General features: G+C 32.7%; 1 protein-coding gene across 1 annotated transcript in view; it reads right to left on the bottom strand.

Moving 5' to 3' along the window:
- LOC137923316 (protein fem-1 homolog CG6966) overlaps positions 1-12,173 on the bottom strand; it is a 28,952-nt gene extending 16,779 nt beyond the window's left edge. Inside the window, exons 1-2 of the mRNA XM_068766535.1 lie at positions 11,942-12,173; positions 8,072-8,266 (exon numbers count right to left, since the gene is read on the bottom strand). Of these exons, the coding sequence (XP_068622636.1) occupies positions 8,072-8,188 (117 nt within the window). The 5' untranslated portion in view covers positions 8,189-8,266; positions 11,942-12,173. The remainder of the gene's footprint in view (positions 1-8,071; positions 8,267-11,941) is intronic.
- Positions 12,174-17,013: the final 4,840 nt, after the last annotated feature.

Genomic DNA, 17,013 nt, shown 5'->3' with positions numbered 1-17,013 from the left:
CCTTTGTGTAACTAAGAAACTTAAAACACTATGATAAACTTTTCTATTGTGCGAAAATCTCTAGCGCTCTTTCAAATGCTCAATAGCAATTGATAATACATAGTAAATAAATATAAAGCTGCGTTTATATGCAGATAATTTTTAAAAGTTGTAGTATAGATTAAACAAGAATCAATCAAATAACACATCAATCATCAAAAGACTGATATTTTCTTCCCGTGGAAACGCATTCTTACTTCATTATTACATTCCAATGAGATAAATACTGCACTTACTGGTATTTTGTCTGCAGTATAGAAACTTCGCTTCTAAAAAAACACTTTATTTACACTCCCAACTCACGACAGTACGAACACCTTGATCAAACTGGAATTGCTGACTCAGTTATTAACCCTTTCCTTACCGCAGTTCGTTCCGCCGAAGTGACGATACTGAACCGGAAATGTGTGCCGCGAAGAATTCTCATTTCTTTTACTTATTTAAAAATTTTACGGAAATATTAATTAAAAATAGAAGTAACGATAATTCTTAATAATATATTTGATAGTGATAAATCTTTAAACAAGGATATACATAAAAGCCCACATTACAATGTGGATATCGGCTAACTCCGGCGCTGGTAACGAAAGGGTTAACAAAGGCGAATAATAACATATAAGATTACATAAGTAGAAAGCAGAAGGAAACCATAAGGTAGAAGTTTCACCCGAGTGTTTTATTTTAACAGCATTAATGCGGTTTCGCGGTACACTTGCGCAATGCGATACACGTGGAACCGAACCTGCATGAGCCCCGGTCACAGCCGTGACTCATCTAGTGCGAAATCATCTAACAATTTGGAAACGTTTCGTCGTTGCCAAAAACAAGAACGCACGGCGTCATATATAGTCGAATTATAGCCTGGGCAGTTTGAAAATAATTAATTAAGAATTTTAATTTTTTTTTTCAATTAGAATCAAATACAGTCATCATGTATGTAAAAATATTGCCAGAAGTGTACAATTTGCCATCCATCAACCAGCCTCTCAATATATTAGGGGGACCGGAAAGTAATGTCGCTATCTTAAGTTAAATTCACGACTATATTTTTTAAAGTTTTTATTTCTAATCAAAAATATATTCACATTCGATATCAAGAACATTTTGCCATCTAATATACAAATTTTTAATGCCGGAGCGGTTAAAATTAAACGTTTTTTTCTGTAAAATATATCGATAGAAACGACATTACTTTGCGGCCCCCCTAATAGATTTCTATTCTATTTCTCTCCTAGAATTTCCAATAGCACCCGTTGGGAGCGGCCCGTCCACCTTTTGTTGTTTACCATTGAAATTTGTATAAACTAGAATCTAATGAAAATTTCCTATCCATCAACTTAAAGATACAAAGGTTCCAAACACGCCCAGAAAAGTCCACAATAAACACAGTCCCGTTGTTTTTTTTTTATAATTACTTTCACTGGTTTCTTTAATACAGTATTCCATCCCTATTATCAGTTAAAAATCTTTAATAGAATTTTATTACGACAATCAATTTTTAAAACTTTTTAAATTTATTGCATGATAATTGAAAGGCATTATATAAGTAAGTTTATTGTGAAAGCCTACACAGTTATCTACAAATATTTGACCATAATATTTGACCTAGATGAAGGTATCTGCAACTTATCTTTCGTTCCTTGTACTAGCCTTGTGAATTTAATTATTTTTCTTACATTTATCTATATTTATTTATACATAGTTAAGGTTTTCGTTTATTGTATGTTGACGATGTAACTTATGAGGTTAATAAGGCTTCTTAGTGAAGGTATTTTTATTGTTATTTAATAGATAACATGGTGCATCTCATTACTATACTAGTCATTTCAATAGGAACACCGGTTTTGAAACCGGCAATCTCTATCTACGTATAATTTATTTCTATATATATGTACCTCAAGCGCTGTCTTGGAGGCGAAGGTAAAAATAATAAGGTAAAAATAATATGATTTTTAGTAAATGAAGATGAATAAATTAATTCGAAAGAATTTGCCGCCTTAAATGTTAGTAGCGTATAGGCCAGGGGTGGCCAAACTGCGGCACGCGAGCCACATGCTGCGGCTCTTAGGACGATTATTTTTAACTTCGATTGATGTCGAATTATTTCAATATTTAAATTCATATAACTCAAGTCAGCTCCTGAGAAATCGAAACAAATTACTGGTGTAAACAATTATTATTATTCCGCCATATAATTAGCGAAATCCAAACATCGGTCATAATTATCTAACCGGCATCTTAAGAATTATTAGGAGTGCTGTCATATACATGTACCATTATATCTAACTTCAATACTCATATTTTGTAGTTTTGTCATACTATTTCAATAAATGCATTTTTCGTAAAAATATATTTTTTAAATATTCCCTGGTATAGACAACGCAAACACAAGAGGAATTTTGTGACTTGGTGCTCATTTAAAGATATTAATTATTTTCTTTGGCCATGAATATAAATCAGGTTAAAAATATAAATGAATAAAGATCGTAAGAATTACGAACTATTTAGCTGCATATTCAAAAAATAACGCGAGATACGAAACATGTTAAAACACATATAAAGCAATTAAATCAATACACATTAACACACGAGAGACTGATTTTTTCGAAAACTTGACAGGATCTAATTTTATCAATGTTACTTTTAATATGTTGAGATTTACTCAATCCATAAATTTTCTTATAAAAAAAACTTCTTTACTCCATCAGTTCCCTACTAAGACAAAATATTTATTTAAAACGCACTGAAACGAGGCAAATCATGTTATCTTAATTTTCATATTATTTATATATCAATTAGAAAAATTGATATATTAATTCGTGTATATATACATACATGAATTTAGTTTAAGTAAATGAGAGTAGAATAGGTCACATCGACCTTGTAAAATAAATATTTTTAGTGAGAAAAGATCACTCGATAATATGCATATCATTACAAATAACTAGATACAGACATATTATTTTTAAAATACAGTAATATTATGTCTGAGGCATTATAGCATGAATTGGGAATGGTACTGCGATGACCTGCAATAACTTAGGATAAGACAGGCTGAATTAGATTGTTATAGGAGACTGTTCAAATGGCGCCGACTTACGGTTAAGATATTGCTTATGTAATGGCGGCTAACTTAAGAAAACTTATTTAACTAACTTACAATGTGAATTATGATTACACTGCCTTGTTTTAACGTTATTGATACTGAATAAAGTGGATTAGTGTTTAGGTGGACTCGGATTTATATTATTACTAGCTGATCCCGCAAACGTTGTTTTGCAAAAAAAATTAAAGTTTTTAATTAACAAATGTAAGATAAGGGATGATCGTAGAGGGGTGAAAATTTAGGTTTGTATGTATTTTTGTATGCTGTATCATAATAAAATAAAAACCAAAAAAATTGTCTAAAAAATTAAAAATAAAATTTAGGGGTGGACCACCCTTATCACTTAGGGGTATGGAAATTAGATAGTAGCCGATTCTCAGACATACTGAATACGCATGTAAAATTTGGTAAAAATCGGTCAAGCCGTTTCGGAGGAGTTCAAGTTCGAACACCGTGACACGAGAATTTTATATATTAGATAGTGACTCGACAGATAGTATTGTGAGCGAGGCTACAACAATGGAGGTTTAACAATACGAATCTGTCGTTAGAAACTGTCTTTATAATCACGTAATTGATACCGTCCTATCGCATAAGTGCCGTTAAAAGGCAATTACGAGTAATTACAAGGTGATGTTCGAAAACGCTTACACTGCCAGATTGCAATAAAATGCATCACGTTTAGACATTACATGACAACGCATTGAATATATAAATACATATGTCATTTTTAATTTGAACAATCACTATATTTAACGATAAGAACACGATATACGGAAATAAATAAGATATAGTTGTTTAAATTTCGAATAAAATTAATATTAATAAAAATATCCGGATGTGAGTTTTAAAATAACGTATTTATTCAATATCATTTTAAGATTACATAAAATGAATTTTGATGCAGTTAAGTTATTAAATTTTTATATAGAGATTATTATTGACATTAGGAAATAATCAAAATGATAAATATATTCAAGGCACTTTGTACAACATATGTACATAAATATAAAAACAACAGTAAATCTTTAAAGCAGTTGCAAGTGTATATGTTAATTATATATCTGCGACAAAAATCTTACTTAAAATTATAAACATAGTCAAAAATAAATCAAAGACATATATATATATGCCAACTATTAACAGTACAAGGGGACGACGTAGGAGACTTGCGTTGTGCGATAGTAGATTCATTTTAAGAAGTCGTTGGATACAGATTTGCTTGCTTGGTTTCCGTTGAAGTTGATGCTGTTAGCCCAGAAGCTTTTACAGCTTCATCGGAACTTAGTTCACGGAGCGGAACGGTCTGTGAACTTAAAAATAAAACAGAAGTTGGGCAGACGCATTCCAGTTGTATGATGACGTTCGCACTTAGTAAACCTATGTGTGTATGCGGTATGGGACGGCAGCGTGGACCATCATAGGCGAGCCAAGAAGGGATAAGGATCTAATCTCGGTTCAACCATGCTGTTCACCATCCATATGTTTTGGTGTGATGAGTAGTGTTTTGTTCCATTATGAATCACGCGATGTCCTGTCCGGACTGTGGGAGCTGCAGTAATTGTTGGTGCACTGAATGCAGGCAGTACAACCCCGGTCGTCGAGGTGATCTTTGGGGGAGGCCCATGTCTTGCAGTGGGAGTCTATCGGCTGACATGTTTACGATTCGTTTGGGGCACGCAGAGTTCAATGCGATCCAGAATTCCTGACCTACTTTCGATTTGTTGAGTAAGTACAACGTGTTCCTTTTGGAAAACTACTATTTGTTCAAGGAATTAAAAATTCCAGATGCCTAGTAAAGAAACGTTGGAAGGATTCAATCTGCCGCGATTGAACTAAGCAACATGGTACTTCATTAATAAATAATAAAAAATAAACTAACCATAAATAATCGACGTGGAGTGTTAAATGTAAAGCGCCCTGTGCAGCACGCCAGTCGACTTTGTTTGGAACACTCGTACACTGAGCTCTCTTATATGGAAAATTCGAAACAATGGGACCAATATATAACTACAGGTTTCACAATTAGCATTGTGCGTTCCCTAGTTCGTTGACACGTTCGCGACGTCCTCTCGCAACGCAGGTCACAGGTTCAATGTCGGTGACTAAATCTAATCGAACTATTTATTCAAGGTCGTGCGTTACACAATTTTCTACTTAGTTTGTTTAATTAACACGTGGGTGTAGCATTTGTACTTTTGTACCATGTAAATATTTCATCATCATTTTAGCCGTAAGTAGTCCACTATCGGATGTAGACCGTCCGGGGTCTTTGGACGACTTTAACATGGTAGTCTTTACTTTTTTATTCGTGGTCGCACTTCAGAATCTTTGAACAAATCCAGAATGATATGTAAATATAATTGCGAATGTGAATAAATCCACTTAGCGAATTAAAATAAAAAATATATACTAATGTACACGTATACATACATGTACATATATGTGTATGTATGCATATATACGTACATATATGTAGGTATTTCTCCGTCACCTCTTAATCATTTTTAATAAACAGAACCAAGAGAAGAATAAAATTATTCTTTGTTGTAATTTCTCGAATGCGGACTAAACTGTTCGTATCATAGGGAAGGAACATTCGCCTCGTTATTAAAAGAAGATGAAAGACACCAAATCTTTCTAGATAAGTCGTGATTGTCGGGTAAGAAACAAAACAGGAGGTACAAAAATTATGATATGAAGTGATATAGTATTTAAGATAATAAAAAAAATAGGACGGTAAAATGCAATATAATGTATATGAATAATATCAAGGAAACAAAAATCAAAATGTAACAAATATAGTATTCTGGAGGGGTGACGAAGAAAATGAGTCGATGTATGAAAAGAAAATAAAGAATGTAAAGAATTTTTATAGAAAATGTGAAGTATAAAAGTAGAATGAGTGAAAAACACTGAGTAAGTGTCGAAAAGAGTATCAAAGTAAAATAAACAAAGTGAATAAATTATTTAGCAAAATATTGTCCTCGTCAAACCATGATAGCTTGCTGCTTGGTTTCGGTTGAATTTGGTGCTGTTAGCCCGGAGTTTGTTTACAGTTTCATCGGAACTGAGTTCACGAGGTGTACAAAGGGCAATAAAAAAACTGTTTGCATCACCGTTCATTGTATAAAAACTAAGGAAACTGTCTCAATATTTGGTTATGGGAAAACGTTTCAATTTCAAGAAAATAACATACGGTGTACTACAAGTACTTGTTTTGGGTCCTCTTATACATGTACTATCTTTATGATGCAGCAAAAATATTTAATAATAGTTAATTAAAACACAGCTGATTTAACACAATAAACGCTAACGTAAGCAAGCATCGTACTACATTCGTACAGAAACTGCATTTAAGTCTTTATCATCAAATATACGTATCCAGTACTTGTAAGGAACAAATCGTAAAATAAACGTTAGTTTATTGACCCTTTCTAGAAATTTTAATGTAATAAAGTATTTACCTACAACAATCTTGGATTTGTTCTACGTGACTGCATACCTTACCATGATATCTACGTTTACTTTATGTCACGTATTTGAGAAAAATTGTTATAACGTCTTATTTATATACAATATAAATCGTTGTTTCAGGTCATATATCATAATCGCCACGCTTAGCAGGCGGCTTGGCGATATCAGTGTATTACAGTACGCAGAGGGAGTTGTTGAGCAATGGCAATCATGTATAATTAAAGTACAAAGTATAAATTATATAACAAATAATCCCTGGAATCAAACCTGCGACCTACAATCGCAAATCCCAGTCAGAGGACTAGAGACTAGAGAGCGGTAGAGACCGCTGGGCTACTGTTGCTCGACAATAAAAGTAATGAGCTATAATACGAATCATAATATCAAGTAATAAAGAATTCTCCATTTCTTTACACCAAAGATTACCTGAGGTTTTTTTAAAAGATCTCATTCAGTATTTAACTAGTACCTGTGGACTCTACTAAATTTGTATCATATTGTATATGTTTACAAGTAACAGTGTGTGATCTTTTTAAAATTAATCCAAAAATTCGGTTTTTTTTTATATCGAATGCAGATAAATTACCGTGGACACCGCTTACGCATGGTGTACACTTTTTTGTCACGCCATTGTAAGACCCACATCAAATGTCCCGTGGAACCCAGAGGAACTAAAGCTCTATAGCAAAAACTTCATTTTTTTTCGTAATTAAATAATGTATACGCTGTGCCATTACATTTGTTTATAACCTGTTTTTACTTATATCTGTTTTAATCTCAAACATAGCATATTTTGCGGTTTTACTATTAATTATTATTCAAATAAAATTTAAATTCTTAACGATTTTTTCTTGACCAATATCATAATGACCCGTCATGAATCTCTATACTTCCATGAATAATCGGATATTTCGACTCAAATTTCGCAAACCACAAACAAAACCACTGAGTTATTTCCTCAAATCGTGGAATCAATACAAAAAATGTTATACGGTTTAATTTACTATTTTACTTACTTTATTACTACTACTACTACTACTACTTACTACTATTAGTGGTGCGTTACTCGCATCCAGCGACTTCCTGTGACCTCTAATGTTGTAGACCTCGTGGTCGTTAGTATATATAAATAAATGTATGTATATTTATATATACATACAGATTATTATTACTGGATTTTTTGAGTACATTATATAAATAAATATTACTTATTTATTTGTGTCATTCACATATTTGTAATTCTTTGACTTAAATCAAGAGAGAAATCTAAGATCGTCGTATAATTTTTTACTACATTGTCTTTCTCATAAATTTGAATTTGTTTATTAATCTTTATGTTCAAAGCGTTCTACTTTGGTATAAACTTCCTCTCAGTGCTAGACAATCAGCCAACCGTTATACATAAAAAGAAGTATAAACTGTGTGAAGTGAATATACTAATGTTATTACCTTTTTAATTCGCCTAAGAAGTCGACGTTGGCGTCGCAGCAGTGTCTTCCCGCAGTGCCTCAGAGTCTCAATCCATCGACACCTAACCGGCACTAAATCCCACATTGCAATGGACATAACGCCTTAGCACATCACACTGTTTATTTAATTCACACTTCACTTATTTCAACCTTGAACTTTAACGGTAGTAAACAACTTTGGTCCGACAAAAAAAGAACAATAACATATCATAATTTTTTCACTTTCAAAAAATCCTTTGTTAAACATTTTATAAAGCTAGCATAATTAACTGTCCAGACGGTATTTGGAGATTTCTCAGATTCGAGGCGGCAGGGAGTAGAGGGCGTCTTGCCTATGACCCCTTTTAAAATATTGACCTTAAAAGAGGTCATAAGAAGCTCTAGAGAGCTTCGGCTCGGACGTACTAAATAGTTCGATGAAATCATCGAATTGGAAGGTTGTCGAGTTCTTAGATCGCTTCGGCGGACGCTCTATAGAGAAACTAGGCTCAAGGGTCCTTACGAGTGAACCTCGGCTTAAGCTGTAACTTGTCGATAATGACTGCTAATCATAATACCACTCGATATGTTTTTACAAGCGAGATACCAATACAATAAAACAAGGTCAAACAGTAATTCAATTTTTGCACAAACATATATAATACGCATACTATAAGAAACGTATGATTAAAAAAAACAGGGAAGCGATTGTAGATTAGTTTTATAGCTGAAGTGGATAACATATGATGTTATTTTATACATTAATCACCAATACGTGTTAATTTGGAAAATTCCCTGCGTGATGCATCGCAGAACCGATTAGAATGTTCTATAAAATGACAAACAAATTAAAATAATAATGACAATAAAATGAAGGAAAAAAAATTGTATTTAAATTCGAAGGCCATCTATATATAGCAAGTTTGGTTTGGATCAAAATCTTTAAATGGGTGAATATATAGCCCAATTTTCAGAAATAAAAACATGTAATTTTAGGTTCTTACATCTATTTCCTATCACTCTGTATAAAGTGATCACTTTGAAACATGTTACATTAACTTATTATTATATAACTTCTAGCAGTACAAAGTCTGCAGGGACAGACAGTATATGTTGTATGTTTATAACATATCAAAATATTAATTTTTGGATAAGATGCACCATACATGAATTGACAGCAAGTAAGCTGTAGATTCACTACTTTTAAGCCTTTAAATCTATACTGTATGTTCATATTTTACTAACTTACGTCCCCTTGTAAAATTAAAGAAAAATATTTTATAAATTTTCGTAATAGATTTTAGCGCTTTCGATAATTTTAGAAGGAGAAGGAAAATATGTAGTTTTACGAATGTATGACAGAGATAGCAATTTCTACTATTATTTAATTTATTGTTTATATGCGTAAAATCACTAATAGAGTTTGTGTAAATAACGAAAGGTCATATTTGCGAGCCAATTTAAGTAAGCAAATATTTGACAACGTGACATTTGACGCGTTTCACCGAAATGCTTTTCAAATAACGAACTAATTCCTGTATTTGTACAAAGATTGTTTAGTTCAGGCATAATTAAACCTAAACCCTTTACACTAGGATTCATTTTATGTTGAACGTTGTAGTTTAAAGTTAACGCACAACCTCCACAAGCTCAATTTTTAAGGACACAGCCGGACTTATTTGTACATTACATAAGTATATATTTACGATTCAAAGTGTTACATTGATATAAATGCGGTATTAAATTACGGAATCATCTTGAAAGTAAATTCGCGGTGACGTAATGTTTGACATTTATAAGGAAATCGGAAATGGCGAAATATACATACAATTGCGAAATAGTCGAGTGAATCTCGCTTAGTGTTATAATCTTCAACAGGCTTCAAGGTTCAAGATTCCATTTTCAAATCGACGTGTTTTAATTTGTTGGCCTATATGTATAAAGCAACTAATGTAATTTATTTCATATCGCCATTATCGATATTCAAACATTTAACAAGGCCAGGGACTTGGTTTTTTAAATCTTTAATCGTATATTATTTTACTTGAAAAATTCTTGGACCATTTTTTTTTCGTGATTTACACGACTGCCCAAGGGGCATTTGAAGATTCTGCCAGTTAAAGGACGGCGTAGAAGACGGTCAGCCTAAAACCTGATAAGGTAGCGGATCTCTCCAAGGATTCTGGGTTATATACTAGTTTCGTCAGATTGAAAGATCTCTTACACGACTGACTGATATCAAAGGACCTCTAGAGGACGTGGTCAGCTTAGGCGGTCGCACATCGATAGCGTCCAAAAGGAATGTTTGGACTATATAAACAACAAACTAACTAAAACAACACAATAAAAATAAGTCGTAATTATACAAAAGAAAAGTAAAAAACCGTTCTAAATATGAAACTTTCATTCTAATATTAACATCTTTATTTCTCAAAAGTATTATATTTTGCTAATCGTAATTCAAACGTAATTATAATCGGTCGAATACGAGTTACTATAATCGTATTATACAAGCAATGTACACAATGACCAGATTAACTCGTGCACGGCGACTTCGCGCAAACAGTATGACATAATATTTATTTAATTACATAATACGAGTTGCGTATACATTTCGATGGTGTGATGAACAATTGGGTCGATTTAAAACGCGATATTCATTTTTTGAGATGTTAAGACTACGTAATGACGTACAAATGTAAGGCTGCGATTCCTTACCAAACTTATTGAATCTTTAAAAGTCCTGTATTTTACATTTATTAATTTATTCAAATTATTATCAATTGGGATCATTCAGTTTTCACTTTTGAACATGAGAAGAATTCTACAAATTATTAAATGAAATTATAATAGCATTCTTCGTCTATGAACTACGTGGGTTCCAAACGCACCTTGACCTATAAGCCTACAAAAATTCAGTCCGATTTTTATGCGGTCACTTTTAAGACATCCTTATAAACAATAGCAGAGCAATTCATTCACAAGCTTTATTTTTACAAAAAATCAAATTCAAGATTGAAATTGTATTTTTACATGTTTTTTTTAATGTTTTTCTACTTTCACAGAAGAGTTACCAATTTTGTAAAAAAAAACTCATAAGCTACCGACTACTATGTTTCGTAAATATATCAATGTTGTGTCTTTTTAATGAAGATGTATATACGCTTAACGATCATCACAGCTAAGTTGCATGGTGTAAAAGCCTTCTTCATTAAGCCTTATAGATGCCAGACTATGCTCACTTCAATTGTCTATCTAATAGACTAACATAAATTAGTTTGAATGGTCACCGACATAGCTCGAAGAATTGCTCGTTTAAATAGTGGGTGAAACACATCAAATGATGCCGAAAGTTTCTCGAGTGGCGGCCACAAGTCGATAGACGCGTCGCAGGTAAGCCTCCAACTGGGTGGACTGATGACTGATGAATGGTGAACTTTACAGGAGGCCTATGCCTTGCAGAGGCGAAAAAGAAGAAGATAGAAAATGTCTATACGAAATTAATTCCGCAATAACCTAATAAATATACCGTATGTTATTGAAATCCGAATGGCTCTTACGACGTTTAAATATAACACAACGATTAATCACTATTGTAATAAGGTGTCGATTATACAGAGAGAAATAATTATAATATTACTAATCGGAGCAAATTTTATTTAACTATTTTTCACTTTAACTATGTTTCTTTTTATTTCATATTTAAATTGAATTACAAAAGAAATCTCTAAACATGTGAAAGACGTAGAAATTTTGTCAAATCAATAATTTTGGTTATTGGTTACATCGATTGAAATAAAAAAACTACAAAATTTATCAGCGATTAAAAATATGAAACATCCATGCAACATTGTTCTTATTCACCACTTACGAAAATAACATTAATGCCCGCGTGAAAGTACATCGGCCGCCGTCAGTGTAGTCACTTCGCGTTCATTGGTGGTTACACTACGAAATATAGATAATTCCCTTTACTTTTCACAGCGACGCCGAGAGGACACTGCGATTAATATTCGACCTCAATATAACGTGACCACCAAATTATATAATTAATGAAAGTTGCACAATCATGTCTATTGAACTGAATTTATAACTATTTTATTGAAATATAACACCGCTAAACATAACGCAGCTTTGAAAACACGCACTTGTCCAGTAATATCCTAATTAATACACTCGCGATACATTTAAGTATTTCAGATGGATGGAAGTATGTAAATAAACAAAAACGATGTACTTTCTAATTGAAGAAATATTTTCATTTACGAAAGCTTTATATTATGTTTAAAATGTACGTGGTGAGATTGTAGGTATGGGACAGTTCCTGGGGGACACTTAGTATATATATATATATTTATATATTGGACGGTACCGTCGCGATGGTAACGTGACAGACGGCAATCTCGCGGTCGCGCGAGGTACAGACTGACGATCGGTCGCGTGGATCGGCTGGCGGTGGTGGTGGGACAGTTCTTTGCACCGTTGTGTTACACAAGCCGTTATGCAATTAGGCTTATGCCTTTCCAGCGCCGGTGCAGCATGAAGCAACTTCTGTTTGATCGATGATAATAGAAGTCGCTTATACCTATTCCTTGTTTTGATTATTGGGTTCATGTAATTGCATATTCGTAAAATCGCAATTGTTTATTTAGAAAATCTCATAAAAAGCAGATGTATTAAAATTAAGCGTAATAACAATTACAAAATCGACGTACATGCTTATTTAAGGTGTGTACAACATTTCAACAGCTTGTGAAGAAGAGTAGAATCAAAAGTAAAATAGATTAAAAAAATAGATATATAATAATGTGACGATCTGAAAAGAGTTCTGTTAAAAGTTACAAAGTTGATTAAAGAAATTTTATCTTTTTTTTGTACAATATCACAATATTTATTATAAACAGTAGCAAATAAGTAAAAAAGTTGGTTAAAATTTGATAATTATACACATTAAAATAACGCGCACGATTACCAGAAACACAATACATTAACCCATTATTATAAAAATAAAATAACCGGCTAAGTATTCACTTGATATTCGCTTAGTCTTCTTTGTAATTAGCATAAACCTTCTCATCAGTTAATGACCTTACGAAATGTAATGTACATTTAATTAAATACACTTTACAATGTTCCTAACAAAAAGACTAACATAATAACATAAAAAGTACAATGGGATGTTTTACCCGAAGCAATTTCTGACAGATAACAATAGTATGGAAACAAGATAAGTAGTAGGTGTTTAACGTGTACAATGTATGAGATAGTTTAGAATATCATAAATATATGACGTATTCAAAACGGCAAATAATAATATCTATGTATACACAAATATACATACATTTATTCATATATATTAACGAGGACCACGAGACCTAGAACACAGTCAAGGTTGCGGGAATTCGCTGGATGGGTGCAGCCATACATCGGTCAACGTGTCGATCTTTAGGTAAGACTTATGCCTTACACTAAGCGTCTATCAGCTGTTACGATGATAATCAATGATAAATAAATAGTTATAAATACAACAATAAATTTCACTTGCCTGAAAGCAAAGACAACGTCATTTCTGCTAGCCACCTTAAGATTTAAACACCAGTATATATAGTGTGTCATGAGCCAAGAATTATTATCAAGTTATGGTAGGTTTTTTAGCGTCTGGAATACACGATATCTACTAATTCAACATGCTCTGCGCTAAACAATGAAACATTACCCAACAACATAATTTGCTGGATGCTATTGACATATATAATCACTAGAGATAATTGATATACATTGTTAAGCCATTTTGTCTTCATTTGGTTTAAGTATTCCCCCATTATTGCTCAGGGATTCTTGGGGCAGACCTGGCCTTGCAGTGGGCGTCTATCGGACACGTGACGATGTACCTTCAATTTTCATTTGTTAATTAAGAACTTGAATTAATTTAATTAAATAAATAACAAATTATTAATTAATATATGCTCAGTACGAAGTAATAAATTTATAATTAAAATCTTTATATGAAAAAATAAGTACCTGAGTACGCTACGTAATTCAATTTAACGAATTATTGAGAGAAGAAGGAATGAGGAAATCTGTGGACGAACAAAAATGACAGATATATCCCAGAGTACGGCTTCGAGTGCCGGTCTGGCGTTGAAATCAGGGAGGAGACAATACCCTACCTGATAGGCGGAGATGACAAACAGGCATTCATATCCCTTTGTAAAGAGATCGCCAAAAGGGCGATAGAAAGAAATAAAGCAAACAGAGTATAAAAAGATAAATAGATTAAAAATGTAAATAGAAACAAAACTGTGATAGAAAATAATTATAGAATAAGTAACAATGTAAAATAAAAATCGAAAAATGTAAAAAGAAAAAGGGAAGAATGATAGATGAACAGAGCAAAAGGGTAAGAAAGTAGAAATGTAGCATGAAAGATAGAAAACGGACCGAAAAAGAATGTGAAGAATGAAAGAAGAGAGAGAAAATAAAAGATAATGTGAAAAAATTAAATGCTAATAAAGTCCCTATCCCACCACAAATAGGAATACGAGAGGCCCCCAATAGCGGGGGTCATAAAAAAAAAAGATAGCCCAGAATTTGCAAGTTGAAGTGACAGTGGACAGGCCACATGGCGAACAGAACAAATGGCAACTGGAGTCTTAACTTTTTGGAGTAAAGATAAGCCGGCAAACGCAGCGTGAGATGTCCACTCACGAGATGGACAGACGACCTTGTCAAGGTCATTTGAATTCGATACAGACCGCCTCTAACCGGTTCTCTTGAAAATATTTGGAGGTCTTTGCCCATTAGCTAAATATTTGACTTGCTCTAGGAGCTAATGTAAAATAATTAACTTTAATCTTTTCAAAAATACATTTAGAAATAAAAACTTCACTTAACACCAAACTGTAAAAAACACACAAAATGAATTAAAGAACACAAATCTTTAACTATAAAACTGCATTAACTGGAGAAGTCAAACATGCACGAGAAATATCTAACACGTACTTATATATACAAGTGCTTAAGGAATTGTCGTGACATTTACACGTCCGAAGTTTTCTCGCTTTAATGAAATAAATACGTAAACACAAACTATTATTGCTTTAGATACATTAACAAATTGGACTTTTATAAATTTTATGCTGTTTTTAAAACATGAAAATTCTAATAATCACGTTACAAATGTTTCAGCAGATGTTACATTAAATTTAAATATTTTCTTTTCATACGCGTATTGTTTTTATTTCTGTTCAAACATTGGCGTGTAAACAATTCGCTCAATGTCGCACATGATCCCGTCATTCCTTAGATATAACCTTTTTCATAAAAAATGCGAACTCTACATTACCATCCAAATCTATTAATAATTGCAGAGAGCAACATTGGAGTGTTAATGGAATATATATAAAAGAAAATTTATCCTCAAATGTATTACTAAAAGTAAAACTCGTGATCGGCTTCACCATTACGGCTTTTTAATTTACTTTCGTTATGTCGTAAAAGAGATTCTTAAAGAGAAAAAAAAAACAAACATGCTTTTCTTCTACGATTTAGAGAATAATAATTTATCGTTCATACATGTATATCAAATAGTATTATACAATTATATAAATGGTGTCACGGTGTTCGAACTTGAACTTCTCTGAAACGGCTTGACTGATTTTTACCAAATGTAATATGCGTATTCAGTAGGTCTAAGAATCGGCTACTATCTATTTTCTATACCCCTAAATGATAAAGGTTGTTCACACTTAAACTATTTTTTTATTTTTTTAACGAAATTTTTTGTTTTTATTTTTTTATGATACAGCATACAAGAATACATACAACCATAAATTTTCACCCCTCTACGATCAACCCTTATTTTTTATTTATAAATTAAAATATCAATTTTTTTTTTGCAAAACAACGTTTGCGGGATCAGCTAGTACAATTATATAATTTCTCTTCAATATTTGCACATCTGCCTATTTGTTCTCTGCACCACCTTGCATTGACTCGTAGAAAATGCCATGGCATTACGTCAGCCATTACACAATGTGTAAAAAATGAATAATTAAACAGATAAATAAATTAAAACACCTGTCCTCAGCTGTCAAATAATTAATGACAATCAAAACCAAAAAAGGCGCGTTAGGCGCGTTATAATGTAAGATTTTTTTTGTAAATAATTAAAATTAAAATTTAATCACATTTTTAAATTCCAAGTGTTCGAAAAATAAAACTCATTTTTGAAGTAATATTAACAATTAGGACATTGAATCAATAAATAATATTTACACTCCAACTTCGTCATCGTGGTTTAAGGCCATTGCTAGGCATAGCCTTGTCTAGGGACATGGGGTATATACCATAATCGGTACGCTTGCCAGGCAGATTAGCGATAACTATGTTTGCACGCTGTTGCCCATCTTCTGGTCACTTGTTTGTGTGCAGTGGTAATCCTATATAATTAATGCACAAAGTGTGAATTATAGAAGAACGTATCCCGGGAATCGAACCCGCAACCTACGATCGCAGAGATCTCAGTCTTCTAACACTGGGATACTACAGCTAATTCCAGCTTGGGCTGCTTTGTGCACAAGCCAATACCTATTGATACAGTCTGGAACGGTACAGCTACAGTTTTGGTCGGACTGACGTACAGGTGCATGCTTTTATAAAATAATAATTTGGCCATTGCATACAAATAAGGTAAACGGCTGAGAAGAAATCGAAATTTTCTGAGAACAAGTATATAGCTCATACATTTTCTTGAAGAGGTTAGCAATAACAAAGAACCCTATTAAATTTAATTTTATTAATTCTTATTAAATAAAGATATACATATTTACAAGTGTACGTTGGAGCGTAAGAGCATAGCTCTAATATCTTATCTCAATGAGATATCTCCTAGCTAAATGTATGTATAATGCAATTACCAACAAAAAGTTTAATATGTGTACA

The sequence above is a fragment of the Battus philenor genome, unplaced genomic scaffold, assembly GCF_028537555.1.
Source record: "Battus philenor isolate CCGP_79_NKW_IND1 unplaced genomic scaffold, ilBatPhil1.0.hap1 SCAF_21, whole genome shotgun sequence".
NCBI classification, from domain to species: domain Eukaryota; kingdom Metazoa; phylum Arthropoda; class Insecta; order Lepidoptera; family Papilionidae; genus Battus; species Battus philenor.
This window is presented reverse-complemented; position numbering and strand designations above follow the sequence as displayed.